General features: G+C 43.5%; 1 protein-coding gene across 1 annotated transcript in view; it reads left to right on the forward strand.

The window, feature by feature from the left end:
* Positions 1-25,997, forward strand: part of LOC115142341 (receptor-type tyrosine-protein phosphatase gamma-like) — a 334,594-nt gene that overhangs the window by 300,808 nt on the left and 7,789 nt on the right. The window contains exons 13-25 of the mRNA XM_065001902.1: positions 287-425; positions 7,307-7,398; positions 12,339-12,430; positions 15,510-15,606; positions 16,398-16,480; positions 16,677-16,811; positions 16,922-17,056; positions 18,061-18,233; positions 22,112-22,247; positions 22,641-22,787; positions 24,033-24,126; positions 24,454-24,530; positions 24,902-25,030. Coding sequence (XP_064857974.1) covers positions 287-425; positions 7,307-7,398; positions 12,339-12,430; positions 15,510-15,606; positions 16,398-16,480; positions 16,677-16,811; positions 16,922-17,056; positions 18,061-18,233; positions 22,112-22,247; positions 22,641-22,787; positions 24,033-24,126; positions 24,454-24,530; positions 24,902-25,030 — 1,529 coding nt within the window. The remainder of the gene's footprint in view (positions 1-286; positions 426-7,306; positions 7,399-12,338; positions 12,431-15,509; positions 15,607-16,397; positions 16,481-16,676; positions 16,812-16,921; positions 17,057-18,060; positions 18,234-22,111; positions 22,248-22,640; positions 22,788-24,032; positions 24,127-24,453; positions 24,531-24,901; positions 25,031-25,997) is intronic.

The following is a 25,997-nucleotide window of genomic DNA, read 5'->3' on the forward strand; positions in this document are numbered from 1 at the left end:
ATACTTGTCTTTGATAGCACGGAATATATTGTCACTGGTAGCATTTGGTATGAAGAGAGGCTACTGTTTCTCTGGTAAGCACTGAAGATGGCTAGCGAATTTGATCACATCATTGTTTATTATTATTTTGTGGTTCATTTTTTACCTTTGTGAAGCTCAGTTAAACCCGACTAAATGTGTCTTTGTCCTCATTCCCCACCTCCCCTGTTCCGGATCAGCATCTCCAATATATCCAGTAAATGTTGCTGTGATTCTGACTGATTGTATGTCCTCTCCCCTCCTACAGAGAGGACTAGCGTGTCCAACCTGACCCAGCAGGGTCCCCCAGGGGTGGGGAGGGTGGAGTGGATCATCCCCCTGGTGGTGGTCTCTGCCCTCACCTTCGTCTGCCTCATCCTGCTGCTTGCTGTGCTCGTCTACTGGAGGTGGGTACCATAACACACTGAGAGATCACACTCATGTAGCTGAATAAAAACCTTTCAGGAAGAATGTTTCCCCAAATTGTGTTGGTATAGTTTGAAGAAGGGTAGGGCTGGCACGATTACCGTATAATCAAGGTAACCGATGATAATGGAGGAAGGCCCTCATGAAGAAAATATTAATAAAATTGACTTAACATGGGAAGACCGGGCATTCCTGGGTTGAGTCAGTTTCCGCGGTAACATGGACTCTTTACAAAGTGATGAAACTTTGTGTTGCATCAAACAAGTATTTGGTTGCCTAGGCAACACCCCCCTCTGCAGCTGCAGCACATGCAGACAGAAGTGGAAGAGAGGAGAAAATGTCATTTTTTAAAACTATAAATGAATAACATTTGCTATTCAAGTGACTATAACGGTGGCTGCAGTCATTTGGCTGACCAATAATTACAGTATGACCAGTCATCCAAAACTCCATGACCATCACAGCCCTAAAGAATGGTGAACATAGAGCAACATACACAAAAACAGCCAGGTATAGGCTACACACCAATGGCGGTCGGTGCCGTTTAAGATGAGGGAGGAAGATGTTTTTTTATGAGCATGGGCTTATTTCTATTACAGCGTATTGGATGACTGTCATTCATATTCCATTCACCCAGCTCAATGTAATATCGTTCAGGCTACTACATGATACTCAAATTTTCCCTATACCCATTATGAGGTTGCTACAATCTAGCATACAAATGAAAGTTTACAACGTAGGTGAACAGGTCGAGAGAAATTAGGTATAATCAAAGTGACAGACAGTGAATGACACATTTAATATCGCCTTGCACACTCTTGCCTGCACATGTAGGTTGTAATCATTAGTCCAACAGTTGCAAACAAGAGTTCCTATTGGACAAATTCAGGTATGTTTATCCACATTTCATTCTGTTTGCTTCCGTTTAAGAATCAGCAGAGTGAATACACTCCTGATCACATGCAAACACAGAACTAGCAGCCACTTATAAACAGCATGATCACTTTGCTCGTTGTATATATTATTCCTTCTCGCATCTACACTCTCTAATCCTCTTACCTTTTCCCTTTGCTTGTGGACTTCAGTGCACAATACAGCTGTCTGTGACCAGGTGGAAAAAACTTTCCAAGACAAATTTTCATACCATAACCGCTACACACAGCCGACAGTGGTGTCACCATATTAACGGAAATTTTAGTCTAGCTACTAGAACTAACGCATTAGTAAACCTGCTACAGTGATGCAGTACAGTGTACAGCAAGCAGTTTAGCAGTTACACTGGCAGGCCCCTGTAGCAATACATTAATAAAACCAAAAGCTTATCATGACTTGGAAGAGTTCCAGTGTTGGATAGCCATAGCCAGCTAGCTAACATAGCATCCCTCTCTGTTTAAACCCGGGGGTTGAAGTGGGCTAAACTAGCTAGCTGCATTCGCTAGCTAAGTTAGTGAAAGTGAAAGTTAAAAAAATATTTACAGTACCTGTCAAAAGTTTGGACACATCTACTCATTCCAGGGTTTTTCTTTATTTTGACTATTTTCTACATACATTCTACATACATGAGAGAATGCCAATAGTGTTCAAATCTGTCATCGAGGCAAAGGGTAGCTACTTTGAAGAATCTCAAATATAACTTATATTTGTTTAAAAAGTGTGGGTTACTACATGATTTCCTATGTGTTATTTCATAGTTTTGATGTCCTCACTATTATTCTACAATGTAGGAAATAGTACAAATAAAGAAAAACCCTTGAATGAGTAGATGTGTCCAAACTTTTGACAGGTACTGTATATAGTATTTTTACTAACTTAGCTAGCGAATGCAGCTAGCTAGTTTAGCCTACTTAAACCCCTTGAATGACCATGCGATACTTTTCGGTAAGCTGTCAACAATAGGACTGGGATTGGATGTCTGTCGTTGGTTTCACGACTATCTAAAGGAAGTCAGGCTGTTAGAGTCGACGGCTTCCAGTCAGAGCCATTGGAGTTGGTTAAAGGGGTCCCACAAGGTTCTATACTTGGTCCATTACTGTTCACTCTCTACATAAACAGTATCGGTGATGAGATATGAAAGTGTGAAATTCATTTATATGCTGATGACACTGTCATGTACTCTATCGCTTCAACGGCTGACCAAGCATTTTAATATATTACAAGGGTCTTTTATACAGCTGAAACTTGTTTAAAATGCAAAGAAAACACATTTTATGATTTTTAATAGGTTCAAAAAGTTGGTTGAAATACACTTGCACTCACAAGCTTAGATGGTTCTCGAATTAATCAGGTCTCTGCATATAAATACTTAGGGATATGGTTGGATGATAAACTGTCTTTTAAAATGCATATTGATGAACTTTGTAAACGGCAAAAAATCAAGCTAGGCTTCCTCCATAGAAACAGGACATGTTTGTCCTCTACAAATAGAAGAGAAATTGTGCAAGCTACTTTTATGTCTGTTATAGATTATGGGGATATTATTTACATGCATGCTACGGCATCAACACTTAAATCGCTGGATGCTACTTGTCATTGCGCACTTAGGTTTATTACAGGTGCTAGCTACAGAACTCACCACTGTGTTTTATATCAATATGTGGGTTGGACTTCGCTGTCCATGAGACGAGAACTACATGCTCTCGTGTTTGTCTTTAAAGCACTTCTGAATAACCTACTTTCTTATTTATAAATCACTCATCAGAATTAGAATTCCTACAACCAGGTCTCAAGCATGGATTTCACCTGGGGCCCATGCGATTTGCACAGAGTTGGGTATGGCTGACTTTTCCTGTTAAGCTCCTTGCTTATGGAATAGCCTGCAGACTAAACTTGAGACTCATGTCCCCCTTGCCCATTTTAAATATTTATTGGAGGATTTTTATTTTGTATTGCTTGTAACTGTTTTGGGTAATGCAAGTTCTTGTGCTGTTGGTAGAATAACCTGTGTGTAAATGTAATCTGCTGCTGTATTTATTTGTGTTATCTGTGATCGTTTTGTTTGTCATGTTTAGTTTCTTAATCATTGTACCTAAACTGTATGTGTAAACATGTATACACAGGGCCCAGCTTTCAAAGAGACCTCGGTCTCAGTCTGTGTTCCTTGCTGAAATAAAGGTATAATAATAGCATGTCTGTTCATGACTCATGAGCTCTGATATGTTGGAGGATGTCCTCCGGAAGATGTCATAATTACTGTGTAAGTCTATGGAAGTGGTTGAGAACCATGAGCTTCCTAGGTTTTGTATTGAAGTGAATGTACCCAGAGGAGGAGAGAAGCTAGCTGTTCTCCGGCTACACCATTGTGATACCCTACAGAGTGCTGCTGAGTCTACTCTAGGCCTTCATTGCAAAACAGTGTGTTTTAATCAATTATTTGGTGACGTGATTATATGTAGTATATCTTCATCTAAGAAGGATAACTTTTTAAATGTTTCACTATTTTAATTTTTATGAAATTGCCTGAGGAGGATGGTCCTCCCCTTCCTCCTCTGAGGAGCCTCCACTGCTACACACAGTGCTGGACAACAGAAGTTGGGAGATTTCTACACTCCAGTGCTAATTCAATCACCCACCTGACTAACCTCTGTGGTGTCTCCATGTATCAGTGTGTAAGCTGGCTATGGTCCCTGCTATCCCCATCAGCCCCAGTGCCCTATAGTAGCCCCCTGCCCTCCTTGCCCCAGCCCCTTCATCGGTTAAGGCCCAGGGGCATGACTGGCCATCTGCTTCACTTCCTAGCTCCACTCCTGCATAAATCAGGACTCAGGCATGGGGGGGTTAGGGGTGAGAACATACACACACACCAAGCACCCACTTGGAGACAATGACACGGAGATATATCACAGAGGGTTTTGCATCTGCCAAAGTAGTGGAGGGCATGCACATTTTTATTCATTCAACAACTAGCTTGTTTACATACATAGATACTCACCCATTTGTAAATATTGTCACACAAACAGCATCACCAAGAAAGCATTGAGGTTATGAGCACTAGTTTCCTGCCAATATATCTTACTGTCTCTTAAGATGTATATGTTTCCTATGATGCTGAAGAGAGCATTTTAGTTCTCAGGCCTTTATCATCAAAGCGCATCCATCGTAGCACTTCAAACAGGCGTTTAATGCCAGCCTGGGTTCAAAGAGCTGTTTTCCTCTGAGTGAGGGCTGTGACCTCTCTGGTTCTCACCACCCCCGGCTCCTTAAAGGTCAGCAGCCACGACCAGATAATTAGCCCCTCACTGAGACCCAGCAGAGCAGGAGGAAGCTGCCCCTAGATACTGATCTCAGGTCATTTTGATGTCTCCACCCTAATTGTAAAGTTTGTAGGATTTCAGGAGGGTAAGCTGCTCATAGATCTGTGCCTAGAGGGCAACCTTTATCCACATTTTTTTATAGCTCTCTGTCACAGAGGCTAATGGAAGTGCAGCACCCCCTGAGGCCTGTAGGGGGCCCCTGGGGAGAGAAAATGGCAGAGATCATGGCTGCAGTAACAGGCTAGGGAAGATTAGGCTGGCTGTTTGGATTAAACTACCGTTTAGACTCAGTTTAGCTCGCCTAGCCTTAGTGTGTCCTGTAAAACAGACGACAGGGTGTGTGTGTGTGTCTCTGTCTGTCTGTCTGTGTTTGTGTGTCTGTGTTTGTATCTGTCTGTCTGCGTGTGCCAGAGATAAAGTTCCTGGTGTTACAGAGATGGCACAGACACAGACACATGCACATGCACAGACACACACACACACACACACACACACACACACACACACACACACACACACACACAGAGAGAGGCAGACAAACAGGTGGTGGTTGAGCTCGAGGTCTCCTGGGCAGTAGCAGGTGTTGAAGGCGTGAGAGGGGAGTGTTGGGTAATTCTAATCCTATTGCGTAGCAGAGCTCGGGCTCAGGGCTCAACCCCCATGTTGCCCTGTAACCCCTCCCCCATCAGACCACATTGGCTGCCCGTAGACAGTAAGCCACCCGTGAGTAATTACTGGTCTGAGATCAGGTCAACCAACCTTGAGCCTGACACTAAACACAGGATAATTACTGGAGAATGATCCAGGAGCTGTTACTAGACAGAGTGAGTGACAGGTCACTGCTCCTCTGACTTGCTAATGCAGAGAGGACAGGGGAGTCCTCCCTCTTCTTGCTCTCCTACCTCTACTCCTCTCTTCTCCTCCCTCTCTCCGTCTGCTGGTCTGGTTCAGTAGCAGCATGCAGACGCTGCCTGCTAAGGCTGTTCTGTCTCTCTTCTCCTCCGCTCTTCTCTCATCTCTCTAGGATGACCAGTTTCTGCAATCTACTCTGCATAAAATACAGGTAGGAGTAGGACCACACACTCACATATACACATTTCCACTCACTCAGTAACTTTACTCTCTATTTGGTAGATAGCCTCTTGCTCAAGCTCAGATATCCGCCTCTCTCTTATGGAGATGATTTATCTCCTTTCCCTTTCTCACCTATATCCTATTTTTAAGGCTTGAAGTTCATGACAGGCTTATTAGTCTGGAGTGCTGTCATTGTTAAAGAAATAAGCAATACTAGTTTTTCTTTTACTTTGAGATTTTTAAATAGAGGAACAGGTTTTGACTTAACATTGTTTCCATATTGTAGCTTTAATCTCTCTTCGAGGAGAGCTCTTTGATGAAAGCGTACAGTGTAATATGTTTATTACGGTACACTTCCCTAAAGGTATGTGCTTAGTCTGGAGCTGGCTGTCTTTTCAGACACACCTCCATTGAGCTTTACATAGCCTGCGCTTGCAGCTGTGTCTATGTGTTCTTTGCCCTCTTGATCTTTGTTTGGCCACAGACTAGCCCTTGATCATGACTCTCCGTTCCATTACATTACACATAAGAGTTATTGGACGAAGGCGTCTTCTGTACGGGGGACTTTTGTTAAGAGTCCCGATGCTTGGTCTGAACATTAGCATGCATCGCTTGCGGTACGATTTTGGAAGCATAAGGACCATATCATTGATATCAGCGAGAAATAATACAATTATATACAATTGATACACACCTTTACAAGGTTAGGGTTCCCACACGGCCATATGTCCATGTTACAGTGCCTGTTTACGGAAAACAGACGGAAGACACATTTGTGGTGTCCCATTTACACACAGGTGTTTGGAGATGCAGAAAGCTAATTAGCACAGGTAGTCCATACGTGTGCTAATTAGCTATCTGTGTCTCCGAACACCTGTGTGTAAACAGAAGACGGACACCACAACTGTGTTGTCACTGAAAAATACTGTTGGTTGCAACTATGTTAAAACCTGTTAAAACTGTGTTAAAACTGTGTTAAAACCTGTTAAAACTGTGTACAGTAAGCATGTATTTTGCATTTGTGAAATGATTTTGATGTGATATGAAAGTAGAGGTATTTTTGTTTCTAGAACTGTACTGCATTTGAGAATCAATGTACTTTTAGATGGAGTATTTGGCTGTTTGGTCTTCGCCCTCTAAATAGAACCTATAAGGTCCTTGGACTATAAGGAGTAATGTTAGGCTCCTTTCGTCCATTATTTGGCTAGCCACAGACATACAGTATGTCTCTGCTTCATAGCTCAAACTGAAAACAAATTGATTCTGATCCTCACAGTGTTTATGTGACTCTTAACTCTGACGGTGTGTGAGCTGTGAGAGTGTGTGGTGGTGACTGCGTGTTTATGCTAATGTTTGCCTTCTCTGGAGGAGTTCAAAGTACACCTTGATCCTGTCACGTGTCTCCAGTGCCATCTGTGTTTACTTTGGAGGAGATTGTCACCTGTGGCATTGCTGATGACAGCGCTGATACATTATTCTCAGGGCTAATGTGCCACTGACTGACTGACTGTCTCTCTCTCTCTCGCGCGCGCTCTCAGGAGGTGTTTTCAGACGGCTCATTTCTACGTGGAGGACAGTAGTTCTCCCAGAGTGGTGCCCAATGACAGCATCCCTGTCATCCCCATCCCAGGTAAGCACCAATCAGAGCATCGCTTCGGCCCCATAGTACCCCAGAAGGAGGTTAAAATCCTTGTCAGGAATGGGTCAGTTGATTGCAGCAAAATGGCACCTTTTCTCTGAAGTTTTCCAAATGTTCACGTTCTGTCTGTGGTCAATGTAATAATTCACAGTCAGGGTCAAGGGGAATAGTCTTGTCCCATATGTCTGCTCTTCCCTGTTTCCAATGGAACCCTATAGGCACCAATCATGTACAATCTGTACAGATACATCACACACATACAGTAGACACCATATGAGACTTCATATGACCGTTCTCCTCACATGAGACCACTATTTCGTGATCCATCCACCTCTGTGTGCTCTGTTGAAGAGTAAACAAACAGTTCATTCAAAGATGTTGTTTTTCTAAAGGAGCTGTACTTGATTTATAGTGTGTGCATTGAGTTTCATGTACTGGACAGTAACCTGTCATTCCATTGTATTGATTAGACATTATTGATCCCCAGTGCCACCAGCAGCAGACCCCGACATGCATTATAGATAAACAGGCATACATTTCAACACCGAAATCGACATTAAATTATTCCTAGAGATGATCTTGAAAAGTGTTTAAATTACTAAAGGGGAGGAGAGCTGAGATGTCTCTCACACTTAATATTGAACATTTTACTTTAACCACTTTTCAGATGGGAAAATCCATGCACACATTGATTTTTCCATGAAGATCTCATGTGAGATCGAGGTCTGAGCCATTGCATTAGCAGCCTACATTGATGTTTGAACACCAGTGTTATCATCTGTGAATGCTGTTCAAGTGTTAAAACACTTGAGAGGGAGAGCCTGACTCTGTGAGACAGGACTCACTCAGCCATGGTTTCAATGGGCTGTTGCTTGGCGATGAAGGTGCCAGTGGCCTCAGGTGGTTGGTTTGTTGGGGTGCATATGTGTGATCAGTATTTACAAGATTTGTGTTCCAAGAGATACCCGTAGCTGGTGTTGTTTTGCTAGAACGCACTATTCCGTCATAATCATGTGATGTGTGTGAACAGGTGGGTGTTTGCCCTCACTAGTGTTACTGTAGTGTTTAACACGATTTATGAGAGTTCCCTGTCAGCATTGGTTTTGTGCTCTGTGCTTACTGGTTCAGCCCAAATGCACCATGTTAAAGGAGGATGGAAGGGGTGGGGTGGGGGGGGGTAGAGGAGGGCTGGATCTCTCTCTCACTCTTTCGGGCCAGTGGATCAAACATTAAAGGCATGGAGATTGGCCCTCAAAGACCCAATCTTCCATATCTAACATCTCCCCTCACATACAAGATTTTCCCCAGCATCCAAATCCATTTGGACTGACTGATTGTCCTTCACAATGGACCTTGGCACAGAGAGCTGTGTCTGATGTGCCTATTTAAACCAATGGCGCAGCACTTCCCAGCACAGGGACAGGGAAGGCTTATACAGTGGGCCCCATTCCACATCTCTCCTCCTCCTTAAAAGGCCGTTAACTTTGAGAACTGACTTCAGTACTCTACATTCTCCCCAGCAGATTGTATCTCCTAACCAGATATCAAAAGGTTTGTGGCTTATGAGACTTTATACCATGGCATTGTTGAATACTTCTTTCTGATTTGCTTGAAGGGTATTCTGGAGCCCTTCAAGCCATAACGCACAGTATATTTGCATCGTTAAAATTCAATGGCTATCGTTCATTCTTACATTTTCTATGTTTGAGCTGCTTTTGAAAGCAAAAGTCGAATTGAAAACATTATTGGCATTGTTGAATTAGATGTTCATAATAACAAGCTAGGATGAATAGTTTGGTTAGCTAAACTAGCAAGTCTGTTTGGTTGCCATGGCAACTGCTGTATCTAGTAAACTTGCTAGCTACTTCAGTGGAAGTTGAACACATTTATACTGGAAAATGAACACATTTCTAGCTGTGTTAAATTATAGCCATGGTGTAAAGGGATAATCAACTCGGGGCTCTATGCGTTCCAAGGACAATAATGCAACTCCTGACCTCCGCGTCATTCATTATTTTCCATAGAACGCATAGCCCCTCATTGATTATCATTTACATATTGACTATGATGTAAGACAATGTTTCTAGAATAGCCTAATGTTGATTGGATTGCTGTTTGAAGGTTGTTCTCTATCTTGATCATAGGTTTGGAGGACTGAAATAGGCATACTTTTTCTTAAAGGTGCAATGCAGCCATTTTTATCTGAATATCAAATCATTTCTGGTTAACAATTAAGTACCTTACTGTGATTGTTTTCAATGAAACTGGTCAAAAAGAAACGAGCAAGAATTGTACTAGGACTCTCTGGGTGTGGTCCGAGTGGGAAGTGGAAAACTGAAAATGAGCTGTTATTGGCAGAGAGGTTTGGGAACTCTCTTTCTTATGGGTCTATTAACTCATTTACTGCATGGTGATGTCACCATTGAAGGCCAAAACTCCATCACACCAAAACAGGCTTACATTTTAGGCGCTCTTACACTAAATGGAGAGGCTGTGGTTCCGGATTTTCTGGACACCCGATTTACCATGGCAAACAATACGAAGATGTATTTTTACGTAGCTGCTGCTCAGTGCTCCGCTGTGGCTGACATCAACGATGAACGCCTTTGTAAAGAGCCGATACACTTCATGTTGTAGACAAAGGACACGGTCCACGTGTTCCAACTATTGCTTTCCAAGCCTCAGTAGGCTGTTAAGGATAAACACAATTTAATGTCCTTTTTTAAGGAGGGAAGTTAGGCTACATGCAGCTATTTACATGTTGTACACTAAAGACATGATTAACATGTTTGTATAAACTCTCAAATAGTTTTTTGCCCCAATGCAAAACTCAAGTGGGGAGTTACATGCAGCTATCTAGACAGCATATCAAACATAAACATGACACAGACGCAGTCTAATGAGCCATTTAATGTTATTTTTTCATCATCGTTGCAAACATTGGCTGAGCAGAAGGCAGTCAGTCAAAGTAGTAGTATTATTTTTCAGCAACTATGTGTAATGGCTACGATAGTGCAGCAACTATAACGATTAGCCTACATCAAAACGCTGATTGTTTTTGCTCCAATGCAATGTGTAGGGACTGCATCCTGTTTGTGCCACTGCAATATCCGTTACAACAGACAGAGAAGGTTGTATCCTTCATAATGGCCTTGAATGTTAGTTCAAATCGCCGCATGGTTTTTATTTCAGCTGTCCAGAAATATGAGGCAGAGACATAGGCTACATCATCATGGTTCAGAAGAGGGTGAGTAAAGAGAGAAATGTGAATGGAGTGTGAGCAGCAGCTACGCCCCAATTTTTCTTTGCATAAGATAACACATAATAGCGCAGAACCTGATCCAGATAAGTGGCTTTGAGAAAGAGGTTTTCTTAGGGGTGTGGGCGAAATCTCGGTGTGGAAATGTACAAAAGATACATTTAAAATCACGTGAATCACGTTTTTGACTGCACTGGGTCTTTAAAATTGATTAATTTGTGCAATAATGGAGCTAAAGATTACTAGTTGATTCCGCTCAGATAGAGCTGTGAAAACAGTGGACTGAATCATACTGTGTTGCCATGACTCAGTGTGTATAGGGCATCTAAGGCAGAGAGTTCTTAGGCCCAGTGGGGCTGTAGAGACCTATAGGAGAACGAGCAGCAGTGAGGGGAGAGCCATATGTGACCATAATGACAAGCCTGCTTCTCACAGAGCTAATTGTCTCAACTGACACCCTCCCCCCTCTCTCTCTGGGGATTTGAAACCTTATGAAAACGACCACAAGACAAACACCCCACACACCTAACTACCAGAGACATACCACACACCACAGTATATTACTCCAGTGTATTTCCAACAATAATTTTCAAAGCCAATTATGTCTAATACATTTTTCATGAAGCTGTTTGACAATTTGAACCTCCTCCTTGTATCTCCATATGCTGTGTTTACCATAAGCATATGATTAGTGGCATTAGTATGCATAAATATTCCTCTCTGCCTTGTATGCGTTAATATTTAATGAGAAGAAGGGGTAAACAGAAGGATTTGGGTGCTTTCAACAGGCACTGTAGTTAACAGCATGTCCTATGAAGTACCATTATCATTTGGGCAAAGATGTAAAAGTACAAGCTGCCTTTTCCCATAAGGCTCTATGAAACATTCATTGTGTGTGGATTTGTGTGTGTGTGTGTGCGCGTGTGCATGCGAGTAAGTGTACGTTTGTAAGTGTGTGTGACGTGCGTACAGTAGGCATTCGTACATGTGTTTGAGTGTGTGATTTCCCCTGTGGATGAAGCGTTTGTTCAGCCCAGCTCTCCGTATGTCTCACTAAATGAGCGTTTAGAGGGGTTCCCACAGGCACAGTTAGGACAGAATATCCACCAAGATGAGATCTGTCCCTCTCATCACTCTCCACCATCACACTCTTCTCCCTTTTGCTATCTTTACCCCCTTCTGTGGATAAAACTAGGACCAGATTGAAACTGTGAATCATTAATGACTCTGCTTGAGATGAAAGCTGTGAACTTACTTCACCTATATGAAACATAAGCTGATGGACATAAATAACACATGTTTTTTGTCTTGGTGAAATATTGAACATGGGATTGTGATAGAGTGGAAGAGCGATCTCTCACCGCTCTCCTCCTGTAGCTTCCTGCATGTGTTACATTACTCTGTCTTTTTATTAAGACAGATATTCAACAGGTATTACAGGTTTTTAGAGATCCTAGAGATAGTGTAGAGTTATAGTTTAGAGATGTTTTGTACATGCTTTTGTACTGTACTGTACATTGTACTGTACATTAAACATGTTGATATCTTCATATGTGACATATACGTCAGTTCCTCTGCTACATGTCTTCCCTAGACACAAGTGTGTGCCGAACTCAAACTGTTTGTCTGTGTTTTTTTGACTAAGTGTCTAATTCTATGGTCTCCCTTCCAGATGACATGGAGGCCATCCCTGTCAAGCAGTTCATCAAACACATCTCAGAGCTCTATTCCAACAATCAGCATGGCTTCTCAGAGGACTTTGAGGTAAATAACTGCTCCCTTTGTTGCTGTAATATAGTAGTCTTAACACTTAACCCCACGATAGACTGGCTAGCATAGCATCCCAGCCCGGTGGGTTAGAGTCTGAGTTAGCCAGGTGACCTTGCTCTAACCACTGGTTGACTTTCCATGTTTCTGTGTCGTGTTTGGTTTGCCATGTGAGTGAGGGCAGCATGTGTGTCCGTGTGTGCGTGCATGCTTGTGTGTGTGTGTGTGGGGCATTTAAGGTTTCCATAGTGCTGCTAATGGTCTTGGAGCAGATGATGTACGAGAGGTCTGTTAGCTGATTTAGACATGTGTCTCCTGATTGGGCCGGCTGACTGAGAGCGAGAGAGCAGATCAGGCTGGAAACTTGTGTCATATATCCACTACACTGCCTTACTAAACCAATATTTACCTTGTGTTGTATGTGGATCACACAGATGATATAAGATCAGTAATGCTTTGTGCCTGGGTGATAGCCCTTAGGACAGCCATGGTTTTCAAGTTTCATTCCGAGTAAAATATATCTGAGGGCTCAGTCAGTGATCCTACAACTTATTTTGAGGGGGATTTTGATCACATGCTAACAGATATATGTGCTGTAAATACCTCTCCTATTTCTATCGCTGTAGTTTGAGAAACCCACTCTGCTTGCCCTCGTTCTCCCTCCCTTCACCTTCTCCCACCCTTACTTTCTCAGCCGTTAGCAAACCTCTCAGTATTTCTTAGTGACCCTCTCCCCAGAAGAAGGATGGGGGAGCTGTCCTACACTGGGCCCTGCTAATGAGTTTCCCCATGGGGCTAGCAACACTGCCACTCCCCCACCACCACCCGCTTGTTGTCCAGGCCAGTGTGAGTGACACTTGGAAGTGGTTTAAGGTTTAAGGGGGGCCCCTCTCCTGAGTGAATGGAGTGCTCCTTGCACTCCACATGTCTTTATTCTGCCCCAGAAAGGAGGCAGGAGAAAGGGGGAAGGCAGCGGAGCGAAACCCCTTTGGGTGGAGCGTCCTCGGACCCTGACAAGTGGCTTTGTCCCGACGGGCCCCAGGGAGACATGGGTAGGGTGCGTAAAGACAGGGGGAGAGGCTGGGGAATGGGTTTGGCTGGGCTTGGATCCCTGGGCACTGTGCGTAAAGACAGGGGGAGAGGCTGGGGAATGGGTTTGGCTGGGCTTGGATCCCTGGGCACTGTGCGTAAAGACAGGGGGAGAGGCTGGGGAATGGGTTTGGCTGGGCTAGGATCCCTGGGCACTGTGCGTAAAGACAGGGGGAGAGGCTGGGGAATGGGTTTGGCTGGGCTTGGATCCCTGGGCACTGTGCGTAAAGACAGGGGGAGAGGCTGGGGAATGGGTTTGGCTGGGCTTGGATCCCTGGGCACTGTGCGTAAAGACAGGGGGAGAGGCTGGGGAATGGGTTTGGCTGGGCTAGGATCCCTGGGCACTGTGCATAAAGACAGGGGGAGAGGCTGGGGAATGGGTTTGGCTGGGCTTGGATCCCTGGGCACTGTGCAATGGGAATCATTGGGGCTAGAATGCATGCTGCATACAGATAGAGTTACAGGGAGGATCTGTTAGTTACATGACATGACTTCGATCTTGGTGGCTAATATGTCCATTTGCGTCATGTCTCATAGATGTACTGTTTACTAATAACTCTCTGTACCCTGATGCCTTTCACACCATATAGACAGACAGGGTTCTGGGGTGATTTATAAATACCTTATTGTCATTCTAATGTCCACATATGTCCACCATGGTTGAATTCTCCCTGGTGTTGGCTAGAGATCTGCTCATTTTTAGGATCTCATTCTGTAATGCCACTACTCTCCTTGGCATACACACTGTAATTGGAGCCAGTGGGCAGCTGTGTCCGTATTCCGTGTGTGTGTGTGTGTGTGTGTGTGTGTGTGTGTGTGTGTGTGTGTGTGTGTGTGTGTGTGTGCGTGCATGTGTAAGCATGTGTGTGCAGGCGTGTGTGTGTCTGGCGTATGTGTGGTGTATGTATAAGCCATCTGGTGGTCACATCAGCCAGTGACTTTACAGTAAGTATGTACCCAGTTTCACTGTCCCCAAGCCTACACAACTTGATCCCAGCACCATGTTCTTACCCATGTACACCCCACCTCCACAGTCACCCTTCCCTTATATCTATCTATCTCCAACTTGTATGAGGGGTCCGAATTCTTCTGCTGTGCCCAGAATAAATGAGTATTCCTGTTTGTACCATGGAGAGAGACATCTATTAAATATATAACAAGGTTGTTGATCTCTAAATCCTTAGAGGAAATGAACGAGGGGCTGATTTGACCAGACTGAAGACCATGGTCGGTCATAATTCGTGTTGCTAGAAGGCCAGATAACTGTTGTTGGTTTGTCATAAAACATTGACTATGTACTGGTTGCTATAAGACTATAGAGTGATAGAGTAGAATGGGCATGTGTTCTCTGGTTTCATGATTGTATCGAGACACACAAAGAACGCAAGCATATTTGGCATGTTTTCTGCCGTGGCTTTAAAGGACGGTTGATAAAAGTGATACATGAAGCTTCTCAATGGATGGCATACTTTATGGTTCCACTGTGAGTGGAATGATGTTGTGAGAGCAGCGGAGGTTTGGGAAGATTGTGTGATGGTTAGCTTAGTGTGTGACAGCACTTAAGGGGAGAGAGCCAGAGTTGGGCTCAAATCGAATTGAAGGCCGTCTATTCAGAAAGTAAACTGAAACGACAATTCAATAATAGAAAAAGGGTATTTATTTTCAAACACTTCTCAATAAACTGAAAAGTAGAAGGTATTTATCACTTCCTGAATTGACTGCCCTTTGATTTGAATTGAGCCCAACCCTGGAGAGAGCGTGTCAACTTCTGCTCAGAGAGAGAGCGAGGAAGAGAGAGAGAGAGAGAGAGAGAGAGAGAGAGGAAGAGAGGGAGGGAGACAGCTGCCCTGTGTCTGTCACTTTGTCGACCGCATCTGACAGCGAAAAATTGCTTAGATGTTACCAGAAATGCCTCTATAACTGTCAAATCTCTCTTTTCACTTCGTTCCAAAATGTTACCCTTGGTGTGTCTCTCTCTCCCCCACAGGAGGTGCAACGATGCACGGTGGACATGAAGATCACGTCGGAGCACTCCAACCATCCAGACAACAAGCACAAGAACAGATACATCAACATCGTGGCCTGTGAGTAGTGCACACCACACATTACAATACAGGAGCATGACAGGCTGTCACACCACAATACAGGAGCATGACAGGCTGTCACACCACAATACAGGAGCATGACAGGCTGTCACACCACAATACAGGAGCATGACAGGCTGTCACACCACAATACAGGAGCATGACAGGCTGTCACACCACAATACAGGAGCATGACAGGCTGTCACATTACAATACAGGAGCATGACAGGCTGTCACATTACAATACAGGACCGTGACAGGCTGTCACACCACAATACAGGAGCATGACAGGCTGTCACACCACAATACAGGAGCATGACAGGCTATCACACCACAATACAGGAGCATGACAGGCTGTCACACCACAATACAGGAGCATGACAGGCTGTCACATTACAATACAGGAGCATGACAGGCTGTCACACCACAATACAGGAGCATGACAGGCTGTCACACCACAATACAGGAGCATGACAGGCTGTCACACCACAATACAGGAGCATGACAGGCTGTCACACCACAATACAGGAGCATGACAGGCTGTCACATTACAATACAGGACCGTGACAGGCTGTCACACCACAATACAGGAGCATGACAGGCTGTCACACCACTGCACTGATGCTTCATGACATACAGATCCTGCTTGTAAGAGTACAGCTCTCATCATCTAGGCTACTGGTGTCTTCAGAGCTAACAGAATATGTAGTGTGGGGAATGTGAGACACACACGTGCACGCACGCACACACACACACACACACAGAGCTAACTGTCCCTGTCTCTCCTCCAGACGACCACACTCGGGTGAAGCTACGGCCTTTAGCTGGGAAGGACACCAAACACAGTGACTATATCAATGCCAATTACGTAGATGTGAGTGTTGATTGGAGTATCTATTTCGGTCCGTCTGGTCGTGTGAGTGTGTATTTGTAAGAATTCGTTTTTTGTACTGTGTATTGTAGGCGTGTGTGTACAATATGTGTTACGTATTGTACAAGCATAACAATGTCTTTGAATATTGTGTATGTTTTGTTCATGGTCTCTCACCTTGTTTCCCTGTGTATGGTAGGGCTATAACAAGCCCAAGGCATACATCGCGGCCCAGGGCCCCCTCAAGTCCACCTTCGAGGACTTCTGGAGGATGGTGTGGGAACAGAACACTGGCATCATCGTCATGATCACCAACCTCGTGGAGAAAGGAAGGGTATATACACTACAATTCAATAGATCCTTTTAGTACTCATATAATAACCTTTTGTTTTTTGTGATTCATTGAAACAAGAGTCCCTAACCATGTGTGGTGTGTCTCTGCAGAGAAAATGTGATCAGTACTGGCCCACAGAGAACACAGAGGAATATGGGAACATCGTGGTCACGCTAAAGAGCACCAAAGTGCACGCCTGCTACACGCTACGACGCTTCACCGTGCGCAACACAAAAGTAAAAAAGGTCAGTGACAGTGTTATAGGTCTACAGTGTTATAGGTATACAGTGTTATAGGTCTGCAGTGTTATAGGTCTGCAGTATTATAGGTCTGCAGTGTTATAGGTCTACAGTGTTATAGGTCTGCAGTGTTATAGGTCAACAGTGTTATAGGTCTGCAGTGTTATAGGTCAACAGTGTTATAGGTCTGCAGTGTTATAGGTCAACAGTGTTATAAGTCTGCAGTGTTATAGGTCTACAGTGTTATAGGTCAACAGTGTTATAGGTCTACAGTGTTATAGGTCTGCAGTGTTATAGGTCTGCAGTGTTATAGGTCTGCAGTGTTATAGGTCTGCAGTGTTATAGGTCTGCAGTGTTATAGGTCAACAGTGTTATGATCGGCTATGAAAAGTCAACTGACATTTACTCCTGAGGTGCTGACTTGTTGCACCCTCGACAACTACTGTGATTATTATTATTTGACCATGTTGGTCATTTATGAACATTTGAACATCTTGGCCATGTTCTGTTATAATCTCCACCCAAATACAGCCAGAAGAGGACTGGCCACCCCTCATAGCCTGGTTCCTCTCTAAGTTTCTTCCTAGGTTTTGGCCTTTCTAGGGAGTTTTTCCTAGCCACCGTGCTTCTACACCTGCATTGCTTACTGTTTGGGGTTTTAGGCTGGGTTTCTGTACAGCACTTTGAGATATCAGCTGATGTAAGAAGGGCTATATAAATACATTTGATTTGATTTGAATTTGATGTATAGGTCTGCAGTGTTATAGGTCTACAGTGTTATAGGTCTGCTGTATTATAGGTCAACAGTGTTATTGGTCTCAGTGTTATTGGTCTACAGTGTTAATGGTCTCCATACCTGTCTTCTCAGGTGATCCTGTTCTACTGGTCTCAGTGTTATTGCAAAGTGACTAACATGATATCTCATCTACTTCTTATCATGTAGAAAGATACTAATCAATGTGTTTTCTCTCTATCTCCCTCCTCCCTATTCCTCCCTCCCTCTCTCCAAGGGTCAGAAAGGGAACCCTAAGGGGTGTCAGAGTGAAAGAACGGTGGTGCAATACCACTATACCCAGTGGCCTGACATGGGCGTCCCTGAGTACACCCTCCCCGTGCTCACCTTCGTCAGGAGGTCTGCTGCCACCCAGACCCCAGAGATGGGCCCTATGCTGGTCCACTGCAGGTATTGTCTCTGTCACTGTGCTGCTCAGGGGTCCTTATGGGAGAAGACTTACTTAGAAGGGGTGCACATTTTGCAAACTGTGTATTCAAAAAGGTATCAAGCGTGAGAGGAAGAACACAAGGCAAAAATAAAGATTATGAGAACTAATGAGCCCCCAGAAATAGTCAATATTAGACCGTTTCATGATTTACTGTAGTTTAGTTTATTATTTATTTTCACCAGTGAAGCATCTGTTGTGGTGCTTGACACATAAGTGTTTCGGCCAATAAATGGGTAGGATTTTTGTTATTATTATATATTTTTTTGCGTTGTTTGTAACACATTTTTTAAAACTTATTATGTACATAATGTTGCTGCGACCGTGTCTTATGACCAAAAATAACTTCTGGACATCAGAACAGTGATTACTCACCACGAACTGATAGAAGCTTTTTCCTTTAACGAGTCCAACGTGAAGGATATACTGCTTTCCCGGGAACAGGCCAAAATCCTTGTCATTTGTGTGAAGAGAAAATGGATAAAAAGGGGGCGGAGTAAACTACCACTGCCATCTGTTCATTTGGTAAATATTGAAAAATAAAAATGATGACCTACGAGCAAGATTAAACTACTAACAGGACATAAAAAACATGTAATATCTTATGTTTCACTGAGTTGCGGCTGAACGACAACATTCACAAAATACAGCTGGCCGGTTTTACACTGTATCGTCAGGATAGAACAGCAGCTTTGGTAAGACAAGGGGTGGCGTTCTGTGTATATTTGTAAACAGCAGCTGGTGCACGATATCTAAGGAAGTCTCAAGGTTTTGCTCGCCTGAGGTAGAGCATCTCATGATAAGTTGTAGACCACACTATCTACCTAGAGAGTTTTCATCTGTATTTTTCGTAGCTGTCTACATACCACCGCAGACCGATGCTGGCACTAAGACACACTCAATGAGCTGTATACCGCCATAAGCAAACAGGAAAATGCTCATCCAGAGGCGGCGCTCCTGGTGGCCGTGGACTTTAATGCAGGGAACTTAAATCTGTTTTACCAAATTTCCACCAGCAGGTTAAATGTGCAACTAGAGGGAAAGAAAACTCTAGACCACCTTTACTCCACACACAGAGACACGTACAAAGCTCTACAGAGGGTAGTGTGTACGGCCCAGTGCATCAGTGTGGCCAAGCTTCCTGCCATCCAGGACCTCTATAACAGGCGGTGTCAGAGGAAGGCCCTAAAAATTGTCAAAGTCTCCAGCCACCCTAGTCATAGACTGTTCTCTCTGCTCCCGCATAGCAAGCAGTACCGGAGTGTCAAATCTAGGTCCAAGAGGCTTCTAAACAGCTTCTACCCCCAAGCCATGAGACTCCTGAACATCTAATCAAATGGCTACCCAGACTATTTGCATTCCCCCCGACCCCCCTTTTATACTGCTACTACTCTCTGTTATTATCTATGCATAGGCACTTTAATAACTCTACCTAAATGTACATATTACCTCAATTACCTTGACTAACCGGTTGACACATTGACTCTGTACCGGTACCCCCCGTATATAGCCTCGCTATTGTTATTTTACTGCTGCTCTTTAATAATTATTGCTTTTATTTCTTATTCATATATATATATATATATATATATATATATAATATATATATTAAACTGCATTGTTGCTTAGGGCTTGTAAGTAAGCATTTCACTGTAAGGTATTGTATTCGGCACATGTGACAAATACAATTTGATTTGGCACGACTGAGATGAAAAAGTATGCCCTCTACATGCAGTGCTGTGAGTGACCTGGCATAGAGCCATGCAGTGGAAAAAGTAAAGGTTCCTGGAACCTTTATGGGTTCTTCAAATTGAAACTGTGGGGGAAACCCTATAAGTTATTTTAAGAACCCTTGAAAAAGGTTATTCGAAGAACCCCTTATAATGGTTCCTCGAAGAACCTTTTGGGGTTAATTTTTTTAACTCCCTGTCCTCACTCTCTCCATTATAAAAAAAAATACATTAATAACAATAATAGTAATAACAATATTGACAATATGGATTTAAGTAATACATTGATTATTTAGTGGCACCACAAATGTGAAGGAATATTTACAAAACAGTTTACCAAACAAAATGTCTGCAGACATGTCAGACCATAATAAATAATACATTTACTTTGTGTAGTGCATTTCATTACATTTTTTTAAATAAAATAATGATGTACAATAAAAACAACATACATTAAAGATGAATCATAGGTAAACTAACAGTATTGTAGACTTGATACTAAATGCAGTTGTTTTGCTTTAGGCTGTGTGTGTGTGTGTGTGTGTGTGTGTGTGTGTGTGTGTGTGTGTGTGTGTGTGTGTGTGTGTGTGTGTGTGTGTGTGTGTGTGTGTGTGTGTGTGTGTGTGTGTGTGTGTGTGTGTGTGTGTGTGTGTGTCCAACAACCACTTAGTTATGTTAGGGAGTTTGCCATCTTTATAACCGGCCCTGACAACTTCACCCCAAATTCTCTTATCCCCAGAACACAGTAACTTGAGATTTTGGGGAAATTGAACTGAAAATAAAACATCTAGCCCTAGCAGAGCCCCAAGTCCCATGGGGACGTCCAATAGGGCGTCAAATACCCATGGGATTTCACTCTCATGGTGAATTGGATTCCCACCGATGTGCAGTAAAGGAGTAGGGAGCAGTGTAATCTGTGTCAACAAAAGTAAGAAAAGATTAATACACATACAATTAACAAAGAACATAACAAATGTTCAGCTGTAGTTTTATATAAGCATGCACACGTTTATGAAGAAACAGATTATTTGCGCATAGGCATACCTTGTCACGGCCATAAAGGCTACTCGGGTCCTCATTGAAGAGATAGGGCAAGAGCAGGATTGCTGCTGTGGTCTCGAGTCCTAGTAAAGCAATGATCTTACAACACTTGCTAGTTTTATTGCAAAATACATTAGAGAAAGGGAAGGATTAACAGCAAATTCCCCTGTGTGCCTCTTCTGTATCTTTGAAAAACCTTTTTGGGGCTGTTTTTCATTGCCAAGAACCCTAATGTTCTTTGATGATCTTAGAACTTCAGTTGAACCCCTCATTTTTAGAGTGTAATATGCACTGCAGTCTGAAATATACACTATAATTTTCCCTACAGCTACTCTGCACTTCCTTTGTTACCTGAGAGAAAGGAATCCCAGCTGTGGTTAGCTAAGCATGTGTTTAAGGCAGGGAAATGGACTGTAATTGTCCAGTGAAAGTTCCCTCCTCGGTAATGAGAGTAATGGTCTCTAATGTCATCTGTCCTGTGCTGTTCGATAATGACCCTTCACAGGCAGAACCTGCTGTGTCTACACACTCAACTATACAGCTCTGCCAGACACACACACCACAGGTCCTCTAGCCAAGCTTATTACTGTGTCCTGGGTGGACACATTGACCTGGGTGGACCTTCTCTCACACTGTCAGTGCTGCCGACTGGCTTCTCTCCTGCTGAACATGGATTTCTGTTAATGATACACACAGGACCTTGACTTGAGGAGAAGTCCACCTATGAGATATAAATAGCCCTGTTAAGGGTCAGATGTGAGGTTAAGGCATGTTTTATAGGAGTTTGTACTGTATGACTTCTCCAGGAGGGCTTGGATGCATTAGAGCTGCTCTCCCCAACTTCAGTCCTTGAACATCATTCATCAGCAACTGGTTTAGATCTGGAAAATGATGTGTCTGGTCTCTCTGACCAGCCAATGACATGAATTGATCGATTAAGAACCAGTTAGAGGAGAAGATTAATGCAGCATACATGGACTGGGATTGACAGCTGAGTTAGAAGAAGACCATATGCCAATAGGAAACCCTGTATGAATATCCAAGTTGTGTGTTCATGTGTGTGTGTGCAGTGCGGGTGTGGGCCGGACAGGGACCTACATCGTCATAGACAGCATGCTGCAGCAGATCAAGGACAAAAGCACAGTCAACGTCCTGGGCTTCCTCAAACACATCCGGACCCAGCGAAACTACCTGGTACAAACAGAGGTGGGTTGTGTGTGTGTGTGTGTGTGTGTGTGTGTGTTTTTGAGTGTGTATGAACATCCTGAGTGACTCATTCTATAATCACCATGTGCCATTCTATTCACTTGAGCATCTGTGGTAAAGTCCCGAATGATCAAACTCCCTGCAGCTAGTAGACTACAGTAGAGCATAACGTTAAACTTCCGTCTTTCTTATCTGTCTAATGCAGCTGTGTTTAAGTCTGTCCATGTCCCTCTTTGTAAATATAGGAAAGGCATGCATCACACAGCCACTGTTGTCCGGGACCAAGGGGACCATGGTCATTGTCATAATTTATCTGCTCTAAAAAGAGCTGCACTGCCACTTTGTCTGCATGTCTGACTGGTGTTCTCTCTTTCTGTCCTGCTTGGCCTATAGGAGCAGTATATCTTCATTCATGATGCGTTGATTGAGGCCATCATGGGGAAGGAGACGGAGGTGTTGTCCAGCCAGCTGCACAGCTATGTCAACAGTATCCTTATGCCTGGGGTGGGCGGCAAGACACGGCTGGAGAAACAGTTTAAGGTCAGAGCACCTCCTTCTCAGTCTTACTGAACACTCATTCCCCTAGATCTCTTTCTCTATCTGTCTATCATGCTCCTTCTCTCTCAAACATATTTTCTCTGCATATTTCTTTTTCTGCCACATCTCTCTGTCTGTCTGTCTCTCTTGCTGTCTCTCTTTCTCTCCTTACCTTTCTTTCTATCTCTTTCTCTCTCTGTGCCTCTTTTTTCTCTCTCTCTCTGTACCCCACTCTCCCTCTATCCTCTCTCTTCTCTCAGCTCTCCATCGTTCCCATGTTTTCCCAGAGCAGGGACTTCAGGGTCCTGTCTGTCTCCTTAAAGATGTCCCTCAGCATCACAAAGTTGTGATTCATCTCCCTCAGGGCCCACTACTGGAGAAGTGATTGTAATTAGAATGGAAATACATTTGGGGAAAGAGTACTTATCTTCCTCTGGTGGCCCCTTTGAAGAACCCCACTCACTGCTTGTTTCCAGGGAGATGTGAACTTTCCTATAATGGTGGGGGGTCTGGGTTATGGCCTGGTTTGATGACAAGCTCACAACGTAATTGGCTTTCATTATTCTCCTCCACAGTGTATTTGATTTAGCCCAGGGTTTGGAGAGATTGAGCGTGCTCTTGCGAAACAATGGCAGCCATTGGGATTTTAATGCAATTAGCCTCAAGGCTGGATTTGAAGTTAATAATTTTTTGGAGAGAAGATTTATTTTGTTTTTCACAGCCCAAGAAAAAGTCTGTGTTAATTTCTGCTCTACAAAGAATTAAGCAGTGTTTGTCTTTTTGTGACATGCGATTTGGCATGCGCGTTATCTGCAATATTAGGATGAGCAAACACTTTTTTCAGTCAGCAGAATTTGATCTGAGACTTGACTATAATTTAATGAACTGTTGAAAGTTGGTGTTGATGGGAAGCAGCACATGGTTGGGCTCTATTCTAAACACATGTTGGGCTCTATTCTTAAACACTACTAGCTATGTGCTGAACCCCATGTTTAGGGCCATAACAGTAGGGTGGTTAGTGTCAGAACACCTGAGGTCAGTGACTCTACGCAGAGTACTGCAGGCCATGAGAGTTTGTTTAAATGACAGAGTAGGGAGGGTATGAATGATCAATCGAAGCATGTATCTTTATCAGATAATCTGGTGTATTGTATCATTGTTATCTAACCTCTCTCTCTCTGTCTTTCTTCCTCTCCCACTTTCATCCACCCATCTGTCTTTCTTGCCCTCTCACCTCTCTTGTTGCAGTTGGTGACTCAGTGTAACGCCAGGTTTGTGGAGTGCTTCAGTGCTCAGAAGGAATGCAATAAAGAGAAGAACCGCAACTCCTCGGTAGTACCCTGTAAGTCAAATTATATTATCCATGCACCACCTGACAGCGATATTCACATTTCGTATTGGCTCCCATCTAGGCTGCTGCTTTCCACAGTTTCCTGTTTCTGATAACCTTAGGCTCTATTCATGGTCATTGGAAGTCATTCATCTACAGTAGTTAGTTACATAACCAGTTGTTTATGCTCCATGCTCATACTAGAGTTATTTTAAGTGATTATGCTGTGGCTGCTTTCATAAAAATGACACACTTGACTTTGTAAACCAATAAGAACATGTTTGCTACTTAGCTCTATGATCACTGTGCCTTGATTGGATCTCTCTTTCTCTATGGCAGCGGAGCGTGCGAGGGTGGGGTTGGCACCTTTGCCCGGCATGAAAGGCACAGATTACATTAACGCGTCTTACATAATGGTGAGTACCACCTCCTGTCCCTCCTCTGTCAATCATTCACTGTCCCTGCCACACTCCCGGCTGGACCAACTGAGCTAAGGAATGTCAGTATTATGATATATGATCCCTTTGTCTCATAGACATTGCTATCATAGACATTGTTCATTGCTATCAACTGAAAGGAATGGACTTGGATTTGTCGTTGACCTATGTGAATCCTAGGTTTGTGTCGGGACATAAAAAGGTAGGCCGCTAGATCTAAGGTGTTTTGAGCAGTGGTAGTCTACTGCTGTGGCAGGTTTCATCTGACACACACAGGCTTGTTTTCATCTTTGTGTGTAACCACAACACAACCCTTGCTTGGACCCTTGACCTCTGTTCCCACACCACAGGGCTACTACAGGAGCAATGAGTTCATCATTACCCAGCATCCTCTGCCCCACACCACTAAAGACTTCTGGAGGATGATCTGGGACCACAATGCACAGATCATTGTCATGCTGCCGGACAACCAGGGGCTGGTGGGTCTCTCACACGCACGCACACATGCACATGAACAAGTGCATGTGCAAGCATGCAGGCACACACACACATACAGTACATGCACACACACACCACCACCAAGGGTTGTTGGCTTCAGCCTTATCTCTGGTCTATTAAAGGGCTGTCTTAGCACGCTAAGCTTAGTCTCTCCCAGCCTTGGCCCAGTGTTCACACAGGAAGCCACTCGTTTGGGTGTGAGAGGAATTGAGATGAATACTGAAGGTGACAGCAGCTGTATCAGTCGCTCCACTCAGCCATATGTCTTATTAAGATTAAGATCAAGATTAAGATCACTTTATTGGTCAATTGCACACAAGGTCCAAACGAAATGTAACAATCCCTTTTAACCCAACCCCGCCAAAAAACACACATTCATACAGTGCCTTTAGAAAGTATTCATACCTGTTGACTTATACACATTTTGTTGTGTTACAGCCTGAATTCAAAATTGACTTAATTTTTGTCCTGTCCTCAACTGGCAGCTTTATTAAATAGTACCCGCAAAACACCAGTCTCAATATCAACAGTGCGGAGGCGACTCCGGAATGCTGGCCTTCTAGGCAGAGTTGAAAGAAAAGATTAAGATGAGTAAAAGAACACAGACACTGGACAGAGGAACTCTACCTAGAAGGCCAGCATCCCGGAGTTGCCTCTTCACTGTTGACGTTGAAACTGGTGTTTTGCGGGTACTATTTAATAAAGCTGCCAGTTGAGGACTTGTGAGGCATCTGTTTCTCAAACTAGACACTCAAATGTACTTGACCTCTTGCTCAGTTGTGCACCGGGGCCTCCCACTTCTTTTTCTATTCTGGTTAGGGCCAGTTTGCGCTGTTCTGTGAAGGGAGTAGTACACAGCGTTGTACGAGATCTTCAGTTTCTTGGAATTTTCTCGCATGGAATAGCCTTAATTTATCAGAACAAGAATAGACTGATGAGTTTCAGAAG

This window comes from Oncorhynchus nerka, linkage group LG15 (genome assembly GCF_034236695.1).
Source record: "Oncorhynchus nerka isolate Pitt River linkage group LG15, Oner_Uvic_2.0, whole genome shotgun sequence".
NCBI classification, from domain to species: domain Eukaryota; kingdom Metazoa; phylum Chordata; class Actinopteri; order Salmoniformes; family Salmonidae; genus Oncorhynchus; species Oncorhynchus nerka.